Source organism: Camelus ferus, chromosome 29 (assembly GCF_009834535.1).
Source record: "Camelus ferus isolate YT-003-E chromosome 29, BCGSAC_Cfer_1.0, whole genome shotgun sequence".
Lineage (NCBI taxonomy): Eukaryota > Metazoa > Chordata > Mammalia > Artiodactyla > Camelidae > Camelus > Camelus ferus.
In genome coordinates, this window is record NC_045724.1 from 3,464,577 (window position 1) to 3,478,853 (window position 14,277).

General features: G+C 35.5%; 1 protein-coding gene across 1 annotated transcript in view; it reads left to right on the forward strand.

Moving 5' to 3' along the window:
• Window positions 1-14,277, forward strand: part of CNGB3 (cyclic nucleotide gated channel subunit beta 3) — a 110,005-nt gene that overhangs the window by 14,054 nt on the left and 81,674 nt on the right. Inside the window, exon 3 of the mRNA XM_032469998.1 lies at window positions 1,301-1,427. Within this exon, the coding sequence (XP_032325889.1) occupies window positions 1,301-1,427 (127 nt within the window). The remainder of the gene's footprint in view (window positions 1-1,300; window positions 1,428-14,277) is intronic.

Consider the following 14,277-nt stretch of genomic DNA (forward strand, 5'->3'; position numbering starts at 1 on the left):
AATATTTACCAGTAAATTGATTATTCTCTAGGCAAATTGCAATTTAAAGTACATTAATTGGAAATTGTACTTATAGGCTTGAAGGGAGAAATTTTATTTTTGGACGGAAAATGAAGCTAGTACATATTAGATTGCATTGCTTCTTCAGAAAAGAGGTCATAGCTAAAGATGATGAAACCAAGAGCAAAGATTTGATTTCATTTAAAAAATCAGAATGCAAAATCCTAAAACAATGCCAATCACATCATTTCTGCCTAATTTATTTTTCTGCATTTTCTGACGCCTCAGTTTCAGCCACATATCATGAATACTTCAGCAGAACTGAAAATGCCTTTTGAATGATGACTCCCTATTAATTTCAGCTTTGCTAATATCAAAAAGAAATATACCATGTGAACTTTTTGTTACATAATACACAAAAATTTAAATATAATTTTACTTGAATTGAATTGCATGCTTTTAATTGGAGTATAATTGATTTACAATGTTGTGTTAGTTTCAGGTGCACAGTCCTGTGATTCAGTTATAAATATACATATACAGGTATATATTCTTTTTCAGGTTCTTTTCCACTATAGGTTATTATAAGATATTGAATATAGTTCCCTGTGCTATATAGTAGGTCCTTGTTGGTTATCTGTTTTATAGATAGTAGTGTGTATATGTTAATCTCAAATTCCTAACTTATCCTTCCCCTCATCCCTTTCCCTTTTGATGACCATAATTCATTTTCTATGTTTCTGAGTCTATTTCTGGTTTCTAAATAAGTTCATTTGTATAATTTTTTTAGATTCCACATAAAAGGATACCATATGATATTTGTCTTTCTCTGACTAACTTTACTTAATATGATTATCTCTAGGTCCATCCATGTTGCTACAAATGGCATTATTTCATTCTTTTTTATGGCTGAGTAGAATTCCATTCTGTATATGTAAATATACCACATCTTCTTTATCCAGTCATCTGTCAATGGACATTTAGATTGCTCCCATGTCTCAGCTATTGTAAATACTGCTGCTATGAACATTGGGGTGCATATATCTTTTTGGGTTAGAATTTTCTCCAGGTAAGCCCAGGAGTGGGATTGTTGGATCATATGATGTAAGCATAATTTTTTATCAGTTTGAAGGTGTCCTCCTGCCTAAGGTCCCACTTTGTTTATCCAGAATCGTAGGGGAGGAGTTCCTGAGAAGACTATTCTGGAAAAAGAAGCAGCATCTCTTGTGATTTATATTGTCCAATAAAGCTGTATCAAGAGTGGCATATGTTCAATCTATATCTTGTTTCCTCTCTACAGATAAAACCTCTGAGAAAACTGCACTCAGAAATCAGACTGTAAACCCTGACTCTCAAAATCCAGCAGAGTCAACTGGAACAAAGCCAGAGCAGGAGGACATGGGGCCTGGGAAAGAAGGCCTGGTCAGGTGAGAATTCAACAGAACACATAGTACTGCACTGAAAAATTCAGACAGCTATTCCCCACTTTAGCTGAGCAAAGGTTAGGAGAACTACGGTAGTCACATAATACAGGAAAACTGAGCCAGAACTGAAAGGTCTTTTCTGTCCAGTTCTTTGTCCCTTACCAACCAGACATGACCATAACCAGGATCTGTGGGCAGATCAGTTTGCTATAGGCCAAATCTCACCAACAAAAACATTGTAGTCACATGTCTGTGTCATTAATACCATCTCGAAAACAGCCTACATATTTACTATGCAGGCATGAATTTTAAAAAGAAGTTTGAAGAGAATGTATGAATCTTCTCTGAATTCACAAAGAAATAACCAGAACAATTCTGTAAATATTTTATTGTTTCAGAATATTGATTACTACTTCCGTTCACCTGCTAAAGAAAGTATGGTATGATAACCAAGAATCATTATAAAAACGGATAATCTTTATGCTACTTAAGGAATACATTTATATAAATACTTCCTACAAAATTGCTGGAAATCTCACAAAGGAGTTGGCAAATTCAATGTGAATCAGTGAATCCACAATAAAACCCAACTAGGAGCCCCTTCTTCTTGCCACTTCTTGGCATGTTATTATTCACCTGCTGATCCAATTTGAATTGCTTAACTCTAGTTAATGTAATTGCAATAGGCTTATAAGACAATAAAAGCAAAAAGAGTTTTTACAGGCAAGAAGCATTGTCATTTATAAAGAAGCCAAAAGGACCTACTCCTCCCCAAACCCCCTTTCCCATTTCTCTCTCAGCAGCTCTACTGCATTAAACTGTGTGCTGCCAATAGGTGTCGCCATGAAAATCTAGGACCTGGTGTATTAGACTGAACAATAGGCATCAGAAAGAGTGCTTTTCAATGAACACAAATTCGACTGTATACAAAAGTAAACACAAGCTCACTCTACCACACACACACACGCACAGTTTGACAAAAATTAAACCTGACATATTATTTAGACAGAGAGAAGATGTGTAAGCTCTGGAGTAAAGACTAGGGGTAAGTAATTATTTGTATTATTTCTATAATTGTGGTGTTTGCAGATGGTTTACGGTCCTGTTAGTGGATCATCGTTATCTTCACTTCGCGGGTAAGCAGCCAAGGCATGAAGAGGTTAATTAGTTTGCTTATAGTTCAGCTCAGCAAAGATTAGACGGCAAAAGACTCAGATCCCCGAGTGGAGATTTTTCCTCCCTCCCACCAATACACTCGCCTTTATTCATCAGTTTAAACTTCTGAGCTGATCTCTCTTTCTTGCGTTTATTTTGGTGTATTTAATTGTTTGTAATAACCAGGGAGACAGGTAGGTTGTCAAAGGACTGAATTGGAAGCCATAACTAAGGTATTTTAGGGACATATCCCTCTTAACCCATATCCATCCCCAGGGTCGTACCTTTACTCTTCTGAACTAGGAGAAAGGAAACATTCCAGTTACCCAGAAAACGGGTCGTATCTCAGAACACAGAACTCCTGGACATGGCCTTGTCCATCTCCCATGTGTTTTCACGTGTCCTCTCCCAGCACACAGCTCCTTCCCTACCTTAACCATCTCTCTGTTCCAGTCACACCGGTCCCATTTCTGTCTCTTGTACTCATGAATTGATTATTCTCTGTAATAATTGATTGCTCTTTTTGCAATGTAGGCAGCAAAGTCACCTTAGAATTAATTGACAAACTTAGGAGACCCAAGCTGGTTTAAAGCTCTTAATAGCTCACGCTATTCTTCAAGGTTGAGGGAGAACCAGCTGCATTGAAGGAGCATCTTAAAAGGGTCACTGGAAGTTCCATTGTCACTTTTGACTAATATGACCAGGAATCCTAATGCTCCATGCAGGACCTACCCAACTTCCTGTTTTGATTTCAAAGCCAGTAATGGTACCACATCTAGAATCCTAGATAGCAGAGTTTTTATACATAACTAGAAAATATCTATGATAAAATGCTTTCTACTGAAAGTGTTATTTCACAATAATCTCAACGAGTAAAGATGATTTTGGTATTTGCAGTTACTAAAAATGAACAACCTTAATGTTGGGCAAGGCCAGCTTTTAAAACGCTTGTTCTCCCTGAAAAACAGTGAAGATCTGATTGGTTGCAGTCACTAAACATAGATGCTGTGTGAGGGACTGATTCTCCCCTCAATTTTTTGAATTGAAAAAAGATTATTAGTAAATAAAATTTGAAAGTAGTGTTTGTTTGTTTTTTTTATCCTAAGTGTGTTCACATTATCCTGGGTTGAATAGGAATTGTGTGTCTGGGCTGGTCCATATGTACTCAGGAGATTATGTGTTGTGGATTTTTCTGTCTCCGGGTGTGATATCATTGACTTGTCCTTTTGTTTCTGTCATACTCAGCAGAAGGTAGGCGGAGGCGGATACCAAGAGAACCAACAGGTCACATCGATATAGATTTAGATATAGGTACAGGTATATATAGAAAGAGACATAGATATCACATCAGGATATACAATTTTAAACAAGATTATATATATATATATATATATATATATATAAAATAAAAGAGAGATATATAAGAGAGATATACATTGTAAGAGATTATATATACATGTATAAGGAGATTAATTATAAGGAATTGATCACGTGATTATGGAAGCGAGCTAGAGACCCAGGAGAGCTAATGGTGTAGTTCTGGTCTGAGTCGGACAGTCTTAGAACCAAGAGGACTGATGGTTTAATTCCAGTTCAAAAGCTGGCAAGCTCAAGACTCAAGAAGAGCCAAGGTTTCAGTTTGATCTGAAGGCAGGACGAGATGACACCCCAGCCCAGTCAGGCGGCAGGAATTCCCTCTTGGAGGGTCAGCTTCTTTGTTCTATTCAGGCCTTCAAATGATTAGATGAGGGCCACTGACATTAGAGAGGACGATCTGCTTTACTTAGTCTGATGCTTATGTTTTCCAAAAACACCCTCACAGACACAGAATAACCTCCAACCAAGTAAGCGGGGACCCTGCAGCCCCGTCAAGCTGGCACATAGAGTCAGCCATCACACCATCTCCATTACTCAAATAAGCGAACTGAAACTGGACAAGCCCCGGATTTCCTGATGCTAAAATGCAGTCTTCTCTCACTATTTCACACAGTCCTCTCATCTTATCTACAATGGACTGAATTTATGTTCCCTTAAAATCCATATGTTGAAGCCCTAAGCCCTCACATCATAGTGTTAGGAGATGGGGCCTTAGGGAAGTGATTAAGTCATTAGGTGGACCCCTTATGAATGGAGTGGGTGTCCTTACAGAAGGGACCCTAGGGAGCTTTCTTGCCCTCTTCTCCACCACGTGAGAATACAAGAACCCTGCAAACCAGAAGAGGGCTCTCACCAGAACCCAGATAACCCAGCACAGTGATCTCAGACTCCCAAACTCCAGGACTAAGAAAAATTAATTTCTGGGTTTTCTGTATGCCACCAGTCCATAGTATTTGTTATAGCATCCTGAACTGCGTAAAATATTACTCAACCCAGACTCACCCAAAAACTCCTTAACATAGAACCTCTGTGCCCTTGGGCATACATAATAATGACCTTTTCCTTTGTCTTGCCCCAGAATAGAAATCCTAATGTCAACTATTTACAAAGTTGGGTATCCTGTTTATAAACTATTCCATTGTCTCAAATATTGTTATGTAAGGATAAAATGGTATGAACATATGCATAAGCCAAATTCACATATGTCTATTTAGTTTTTTATATAAACACAAAACGAAGAGGTGAGTAAAGTGTACACTACTATTATAAAGATGTGAATTTCATAAAATAAAAATCACTTCTGTGATTTTTCTTAATCTTTCAATGATTCTAAATAGAACCTAAAACTAATTTTCTAGCCACGGTAATAATACTTACCTCAAATTCATGTCAGCCCAGGAAGAAATTTTTTTTTCAAGGTATTTATTCACATGTATTACAAGTATTACATGTCCCCATTTCTGACTGGAATCCATTTGTGTTAAACTAGCTTTATTTATTCTTCTTATGTCCTTTCAGAATGTTTTCTAAATTGTTTATCCAGGAGGAAAATATCCTTTGCAAATCTTCCCAGAGAAAAGCAAGCAATTCATTATCTTGTCAGATGAATCACTGAGCTCCTGAAAGACACGTGGCTCACCCCTGGAAGGTCCCATCTGATGCCATTTGTCCATTACCGAGAAAAACAACCCTTTTCTGCCATTCCATCTCAGCCCATTCTCATTTTTTAATATAAAAAAGTGTATTTTGATGGACACTAATGAATTGCAAGCAAAAGAAGATGTGTTTTGCCTGGAAATGTCAAATAGCTATGTCTGAAAAGGAATCAGAGTTGAATGCCTGATAGGTTAAGTGGTTAAATGATGAACAAGCAAACTGAGTGAAATGTTCCATGCCCATAACTGGGAAGCACGACAAGACTGACTGTTACAGTGTAGCATGTGGCTTTTCATCACCATTGCTACCAATAATACAGCGCAGGAAGGTTATTTCTCTCAATAGTCTTCTTTGTTCATAATAACAATCAGTCTCTATTTGGGTGGTTTTAAAATAGGCAATCATTTCACAGCAGGAACAATGAGAGCCGGAGAGATTTCAGAATCTTATCAGCACTCATAAACACTGGCGTTTATTGTCTTGTAGCTCGAAAGGCAAGAATCACTGCAGTCAAGATATTCAAAAATCCACATGCAATTTTATAGTTGAAATACAAAAGGAATGTCAGCTATCAAGTTTACAAAAATAAAATACAATTTATACTTCAATAATACGTAAGCTGGTAAAAAAAATAAAGTCAGCTATACATTTGTCAGTTTGTGGGATGCATGTTAAAAATGATGCACTGTTACTTTTAGCCCCAAATTAAAGTTTTCCTCTGTGGTAAGCAATATTTATAATTAGGCATTGCAAACACTTTTAACAACAGACCGGCAATTCCTCTTTAATAATGACTCGTAACATATTTATTTCTAGCAATGTGGCAGACTAAACACTTGTAGAAAATTCTTTGGAGAGAATGTAATTTAAATACTAGGTATTATTAACTACTAGATATAAAAATAGATAAAAAACAAATTTTTCTATATAGCACAGTGAACTATATTCAATATCTTATAATAATCTTTAATGAAAAAGAATATGAAAGTGAATATATGTATGTATGTATATTTATGACCGGGACATTATACTGTACACTAACATATTGTAACTGACTATACTTTAATTAAAAAAAAAAAACTAGGTAAAATATAAAACGTACATTTGAATGCATGCCTGAGCTGGTGAAAAATAAATTCTACTGGTAGAAAGTTTCAAGAATTGGTATTTGCCCTGAGGATTTTGTCCAAATTGTACAGCCTAGATCTGAGTTGAAATGTGTCACTAGTGAAACAAAACCTGGGGTTAAGCTGAATGTAAGAACAGGTAAGAGACTCTTTCATAAAACTAGGATTCCAAAGGATAACTCATTGGGAGGTAACTTCTACCTCAGAGGGAAACAGTTTGTGTAATAGTTGTCTGCGTCCTGGATCTGAGTGGAAAAAAAGGAAAGAAATTTAAAATTGGGGAGGTGGCAGTGGGGGGAGGAAACTTGGAAGGCTAGGGAAAAGGAAGGGATGGAAAAAACATTCTTAGCCATGAGCCAGTATTCAAATACGTCTGGAGCTAGAATTCTTATGACATCGACATCCTGAAAAAAAATAAGGCTAAGAAAAATATTTGAAACAATTAAGTTTCAGAACTGAGACATCTGCCAAAACCCAACACAATCTGGAAGAAAGCGAACTTTAAAACCAGATTTCAAAGTATCCCTAGAGAGAAAGTTCCAATTAACATGAACTCACAGTCAAAAATTATTAAACCCATGAGGAAATAAATCACTGTGAACAAGGCAACAGAAACAACAAACTGAAAATCAGACTCTTAAAACCTACAGATGATAAAATTATCAAAACAGTATAAAATCAGCATGTTATATACATTAAAAGAAATGAAAGAGAAGATTGAAAATTAGGCAAGAAACAAAGAACAAGAAATTGTCAGGATTGACAAGACATTTTTGCAAATTGAGAAGAGTGTCTAGAAATGAAAAATTGAATCTCTAAAATAGAAAGTCAGTGAGCTGGACAGCAAATTAGACAGAATTGAAAAGTTATTAGTAAAGTGGATAACAGATCTGAAGAAATCATCCAAACTTCCACCATTAAGAAAATAGATGGAAAGTGTGAGAGAGAAATCAAAATCAAAAGCATGAAGGAAAGTATAAAAAGGTACAAAATGTATATATAATCAGGACTCCAGAAAATGATAATAAATAAAATGGCTGAGAATCACTATTCAAAGAGAAACAATCTTCAAATTCAGTAAGCCAAATAAATGTAAATAAAATGAATTAATTCTAAATATATTCCAATTTTGAAATCCCATCTATCCCTTCCCACCCTCCTAAATATATTCCAGTGGAACTTAAAAGTAGAAAAGACAAAAGAAACAGATTTTTAAATTAGCCAGAAAGAACATACAGACTGATTAAAATAGAAAAAAACTAAGTTTATACTGTATAGCACAGGGAAATATATTCAATATCTTATAGTAGCTCACAGTGAAAAATAATATGAAAGTGAATATACGTATACACGTGTATGACCGAAGCATGGTTCTGTACACCAGAAATTGACACAACATTGTAAACTGACTATACCTCAATAAAAAAAACAAGAGGGTAAAATATAGATGTTTTCAGTCAAGCAAAAATGAAGGGAGCTTAGAAAAAATTTAATGTATATTTCAGGAAAAGAAAATTATTTGAGGAGGAAAGAGGGTAGCCTGGGATCAGTCAGAAAGAAAAGAATTTATTCTAAATATTTCAAGAAGAAGTAATTAAATGCAGAGAGTTCTGTAGTTTAAAAATTGTTGTAAGAGGTAGGTAAGCAAACTTCAAGGGTGGAGACTGAAACCCAGGAATTAGGAAAGTGCAGAAAGTAGCTGCCAAATCCACAGCTGCCCCTTAACTCCGAAGCTGGACACTGGGAGTAGAATAGAGAGTAAGAAGAAGGTTCTGGAAGATCTGCTGCTTTTGATACTAACAGCTACACATAAAACAGATAAACAACACGTCCTTCTGTACAGCACAGGGAACTATATTCAATATCCTGTAATAGCCTATGATGAAAAGAATATGAAAAGGAATATATATATATATGTATAACTGAATCACTGTCTGTACCCCAGAAATGAACACAACATTGTAAACCAACTATACTTCAATTTTTAAAAAGAAAAAAGAAAAAAAAAAAAAAGAAGAAGATCTGCTGCATCTGAGGAAGTATGTTCTGCTCTTCTTCCAGATGAGAAATGAATTGTGTTTCCTTTCAACGTCCAAATCTCCTACAAACGTCTCTCACTGGTGGAATCTAAATCAGAGCCTTCCTGGCAAAGGAGTCTTAAAAGTAAGTCTCCCAGGCCTTCACCACTGCAATAACGTGGGAGAGTATAAAAAGGAACAGAAATGCTACTGATTGGGTTTAAGAAGTAAGTGAAGAGATGGCAAGCGTGTGAATCAACAGAAATATACATTGACCCCATGAAACAATACAATGATGTCTAAACTGAGGGTAAAAAATGAGATGGAACTAAACTATTCCCCTCTACAGCAGAGTGATATTATACAAAAATAATAAGAATTTGCTTATTTTTATAACTTCTTAATTAGACAGGCACATTAAAATATATTTGAAAAACACTAAATTAATTAAAACAGCATTTAACCTCCATAGACTAAGCTTATTTGATTTTAATACTATAAGATGATAGGTGAGAGAGAAACTCACAAGCATTTCTGTCCATTACAAATTAAAGTTGATAATTCCATGCTCCCAGAATGGGTAGTTTAAAAATTCTTCTTTTTGTTTATTAATAGATTAAATATTTTAAAATTCATTAAGGAGACAGTATATATTATTTTCATTTTTTGTTTTTATATATTTATTTTTGAAGTATAATCAGTTTACAATGTTGTGTCAATTTCTGGTGTACAGCACCATGCTTCAGTCATATAGGAACACACATATATTTGTTTTCATAGTCTTTTTCACCATAAATTACTACAAGTTATTGAATATGGATCTCTGTTCTATACAGTATAAACTGGTTTATCTATTTTATATATAGTAGTTAGTATCTGCATATCTCGAACTCCCAATTTATCTCTTCCCACCCTCTTCCCCACCTGGTAAACATAAGTTTGTTTTCCTACATCTGTGAGTCTATTTCTGTTTTGTAAATAAATTCATCTTTTTTTTTAATTCCATGTATGAGTGATATAATATGGTATTTTTTCTTTCTCTTTCTGGCTTAATTCACTTAATCTCCAGATTCATCCATGTTGCTGAAAATGGCATTATTTTATTATTTTTTATGGCTGAGTAGTCCATCATATAAATATACCACAGCTTCTTTTTCCAATCATCTGTCGATGGACATTTAGGTTGTTTCCATGTCTTGGCTCTTGTAAATAGTGCTGCTATGAACATTGGGGTGCATGTGTCTTTTTGAATTAAAGTAGTATATATTTGAACAACACAAATTAAATCTAAAGGGCATTTAGAGAACCCTCATATCCTGTAACTGAAGAATGCAGTTATTTCAAGCTTACATAGAACATTACAGAAATTCACAGTACACTATGTCCAGGCTGTAAAGAGATTTTACACTGTAAAATCTCCCAGGAGCACCTTAAAAATATAAATATTTGAGTTCTACCCCCAGTGATAACTGGTTTTATTGGTCTAGGGTGGGTTCTAGGCATTAGTGTGTCTGAAAATCTCTTAAAGTAATTCTAAGGTCATCCCGAATGAAGAACCATTTCAACAGAAGTGACCATTTCACAAGTTGAGATCTAAAGTAGGTCTCAGTAAATTTTAAAGATTTCACATTGTATTTTCTAACCACTATGCAATAAAGTTAAAAGTTAATTTTTAAAAAATTAAAATTTTGGAAAAAAACTCACATAACTAACATTTAAAACACACGTTTAAGTGACCCTTAGGTCAACAAATAAATCATTAGTAAAAATTATTAAATATTCAGAAAGTAATAACAATGAAAATATTACACACAGAACCTGTAGAATCATAAAATACCATCAGGTATTTGCTTTTGTTTTTCTGTTTTGGATTTCTTTTTTCCTTTTCCTTTTTTTTTTTAACTAGAAAGTTGATTATAAAGTTTCTTGGAAGAACAAACAAGCAAAAATAATGAGGAAAACCCTAAACAGTAAGAGTAATGGAAGTGGTAATAGTCCTACCAGATATTAAAACCAATTTAAAACCTCTGTAATTAAGAAAGAAAGTGTGGTATTGGCACATGAATAGATAAACCAATAGATAAACTAATAGAACAGAATAGAAAATAAGGAAATAGATCTAACCGCCTATAAAAGGGAAGTGTATGATAAAGTTGGCATCTAAAATCAGTACAAACAAGGTAGATTTAAATACGTAGTATTAGGGTAATTGGGTACCATATAGAAGAAAAAGTAAAACTGGATCTGTCCCTCATGCTGAGGATAAATGTCCAATAAATCAGAGATTTTAAACCTAAAATAGCAAAAGCATACAAGTATTAGGAAAAAAGGTGCAAATTCTTCCATAACCTGGAGAGGTACATTAATCCTAAAATGTAAATGCAGAAGCAAAAAAGAAGAGCTTAATTAAAAAAAAAAAAGACTTTGCATTACAAAAATATATATATAGGCTTAAAAAAAGAAAGAAAGAAAAAATCAGCAAAATATCCAGACATGAAAATTCTCCTTGCTACTTTCTTTGGGAATTGATCATTTTATTGGGGGATTAAGATAGATAGATAGATAGATAGATAGATAGATAGATAGATAGATATCAGAATCACTTTACTATACACCTGAAACTAACATTGTAAATCAACTACACTTCAGTAAAAAATAAAAAAAAAATTTTTAAAGTTCTGGAAAAAAAGATACTTCAATGTCGTTAATAACCTAACCAAGCTGACAGTTTTGTGATATATTACTACTATAATTCCATTTTCTTAGGCAGAAGACCTAAACAAGCAATTCTCCAAGGAAGACACACAAATAATCAAAAGGCACATGAAAAAATGCTCAGTATCACTAATTATCAGAGAAATGCAAATCAAAACTACAATGAGGTATCACCTCACACCAGTCAGAATGGCCGTCATACAAAAATCCACAAATGACAAATGCTGGAGAGGCTGTGGAGAAAGGGGAACCCTCCTACACTGCTGGTGGGAATGCAGTTTGGTGCAGCCACTATGGAAAACAGTGTGGAGATTCCTCAAAAGACTAGGAATAGACTTAACATGTGACCCAGGAATCCCACTCCTGGGCTTATATCCAGAAGGAACCCTACTTCAGGATGACACCTGCTCCCCAATGTTCATAGCAGCACTATTTACAATAGCCAAGACATGGAAACAGCCTAAATGTCCATCAACAGGTGACTGGATAAAGAAGAGGTGGTATATTTATACAATGGAATACTATTCAGCCATAAAAACTGACAACATAATGCCATTTGCAGCAACATGGATGCTCCTGGAGAATGTCATTCTAAGTGAAGTAAGCCAGAAAGAGAAAGAAAAATACCATATGAGATCGCTCATATGTGGGATCTAAAAAACAAAAACAAACAAACAAACAAACAAAAAAAGCATAAATACAGGACAGAAATAGATTCTTCTTTTCAAAATTCAATACCAGAAGCACCATGTACTTAATTAGTAGCATAGAACAAAATCAACATGTCATGTAATCCCAGGAGTGAAACAATGATCCTGACATGCAATACAGTGCAATCTAAAGTTCAAAAAAAAAAAAGTAATTATGAGATTATATATAAGCGTATAATATAAGCTTATATAATATTCATAGATATTTATATATATATATATATATATATATATATATATTCACATACATATATTATGTGTATGTATATTTGTTGGCAATTTACCTGCTAAGCCTCCAGCTATGCTTTCTACTTTTAAAAGTCATGAATATTGTGCCGGAAATCAGATGTGACACACCAAGATGGAACAGACTAGTGTCAGACACAGCTAGAGCGGTTTACTGGTAGCTGGTTAGACACGAGTCAGCAGACAAAAGACAAAAACTCTATAAATATGCGTCATTGCCCTGAGAGAGAAAAAAGCCTACAGAAAGAGTTTGGGATCCTAGTTAAATCACTTCACTGTTTATCGTAGAGAGATGACCAGTCAGTCACCTGTTGCCATAGAAAACCAGAGCAGACAGAACGTGTATCTACTTTCTTTTTTGGCACAGAAGGAAGGAAATTAGACAATTTTTGTATGATTTTATGGCAGCTAAATTATGACATCTGGGAAAAAAAAAAAAACAGGTCTTCTTATTTACCTAGCAAAGTGAAGGGAACTATAGAATAATTGACGGATTGATGGAAAGTTTTTAAAATTACGCAAGCAGACAAATTCAGATGACTATGAGGCAGGCAAATAATACTCCTGAATAAAGCGCGTGGGACGTGGAAACACAGAGCAAGCACCAGGAGAGACGGGGAGGCAGAGGTGAACTTGAGCTCACCTCCAGGTTCTCCCGTTCCACAAGGAGCAAGTCCGGCGGAGAGCCGCCATCTGGAAAAGGGAGTCCCATGATGCCAGCATCCTTGGATTTTTCAAGAAAGCCCCAAGGCGAATACTACCAAAACAAATGGAAATTATTTTAAACTATAGGCCTAACAAAACACTGCCCTGGGTTATCATACACAGTGGTAGTTTACCACCTCTGCCTTAAAAGAGTAGGCTAGCTCTAAACAAGTTCACTGATAAAAAATATAATTCCATGATAAAGTTAGAGATGCGATCTACAGGAAAAGCATTCATGAATGCTGTTTCCAATGTAAAGCCCACAGAGGACAGAGTCCACACTGTAAGAGTACTGTGTGGATTTTAATGAATAACTTTGTGCACTTCCTTTCAGTACTATTTTTGTTATTTTTAGGATTTGGGTTTATATTGTACTTTAAGATATTTCAGCTATCTTTTGTCTGACATTATTTAACAAGCGGACTTCCACGTCAACAGCATGTTTTTATAGGCAAACTCTTTAATGCAGTTATGATAGCACAATTATGCCTCAGCACCAAGAGCCTAGAAGAGAGGTTTGGTCGATTCTATTTGAAAGTTCACTGGCTGATGGAAGCTGGAAGAGCTGGTTCAGACAGGTAAAATGGAAGCTCCCTATTGTGAGAGAATAGCTAGATGACTCATTGTGTTTTTTAAAATATTTATCTCCTTAGGAAGAGGAAAGTGATGGGTATGCCAAGGACTGGCATTAGCAGGAGACAAGAGCAAGATGAGACAAAAGAGTAGAGATGGGGTGGGGAGGTGGGGACCACCCTACCTGGTGACAGTAGCAGACAGAAGAGCTGAATGAATCGGGAAAGGAAAGAAAGAGATTCTCACCTAGGGAGAGATGGTCTCAGCCATGGGGAACAGCAAAACTGGTACAGTGATTTGCAGCGCATGGATTTTCAAGAAGCAGCAAAAAAGCCATGCAGATGAATTGAGGGAAACAGCCCCATAAGCATCCTAGAAAGAAGCTGGCCTGTGGGGCTCAGGATGGGCAATGGAAGCTTATCAGACACCCTCACACACTCTCCTCCCTTTTTGAGGAAGGAAGAGACTTGAATGTTCCAGCAAGTCAGCAAAGGTGTGGGGAGAATTACTCATTTGCTAACTTGAGGCAATTGCCAGAGGGGTTGACAATTCAATCTCAAATGTTGAGCAC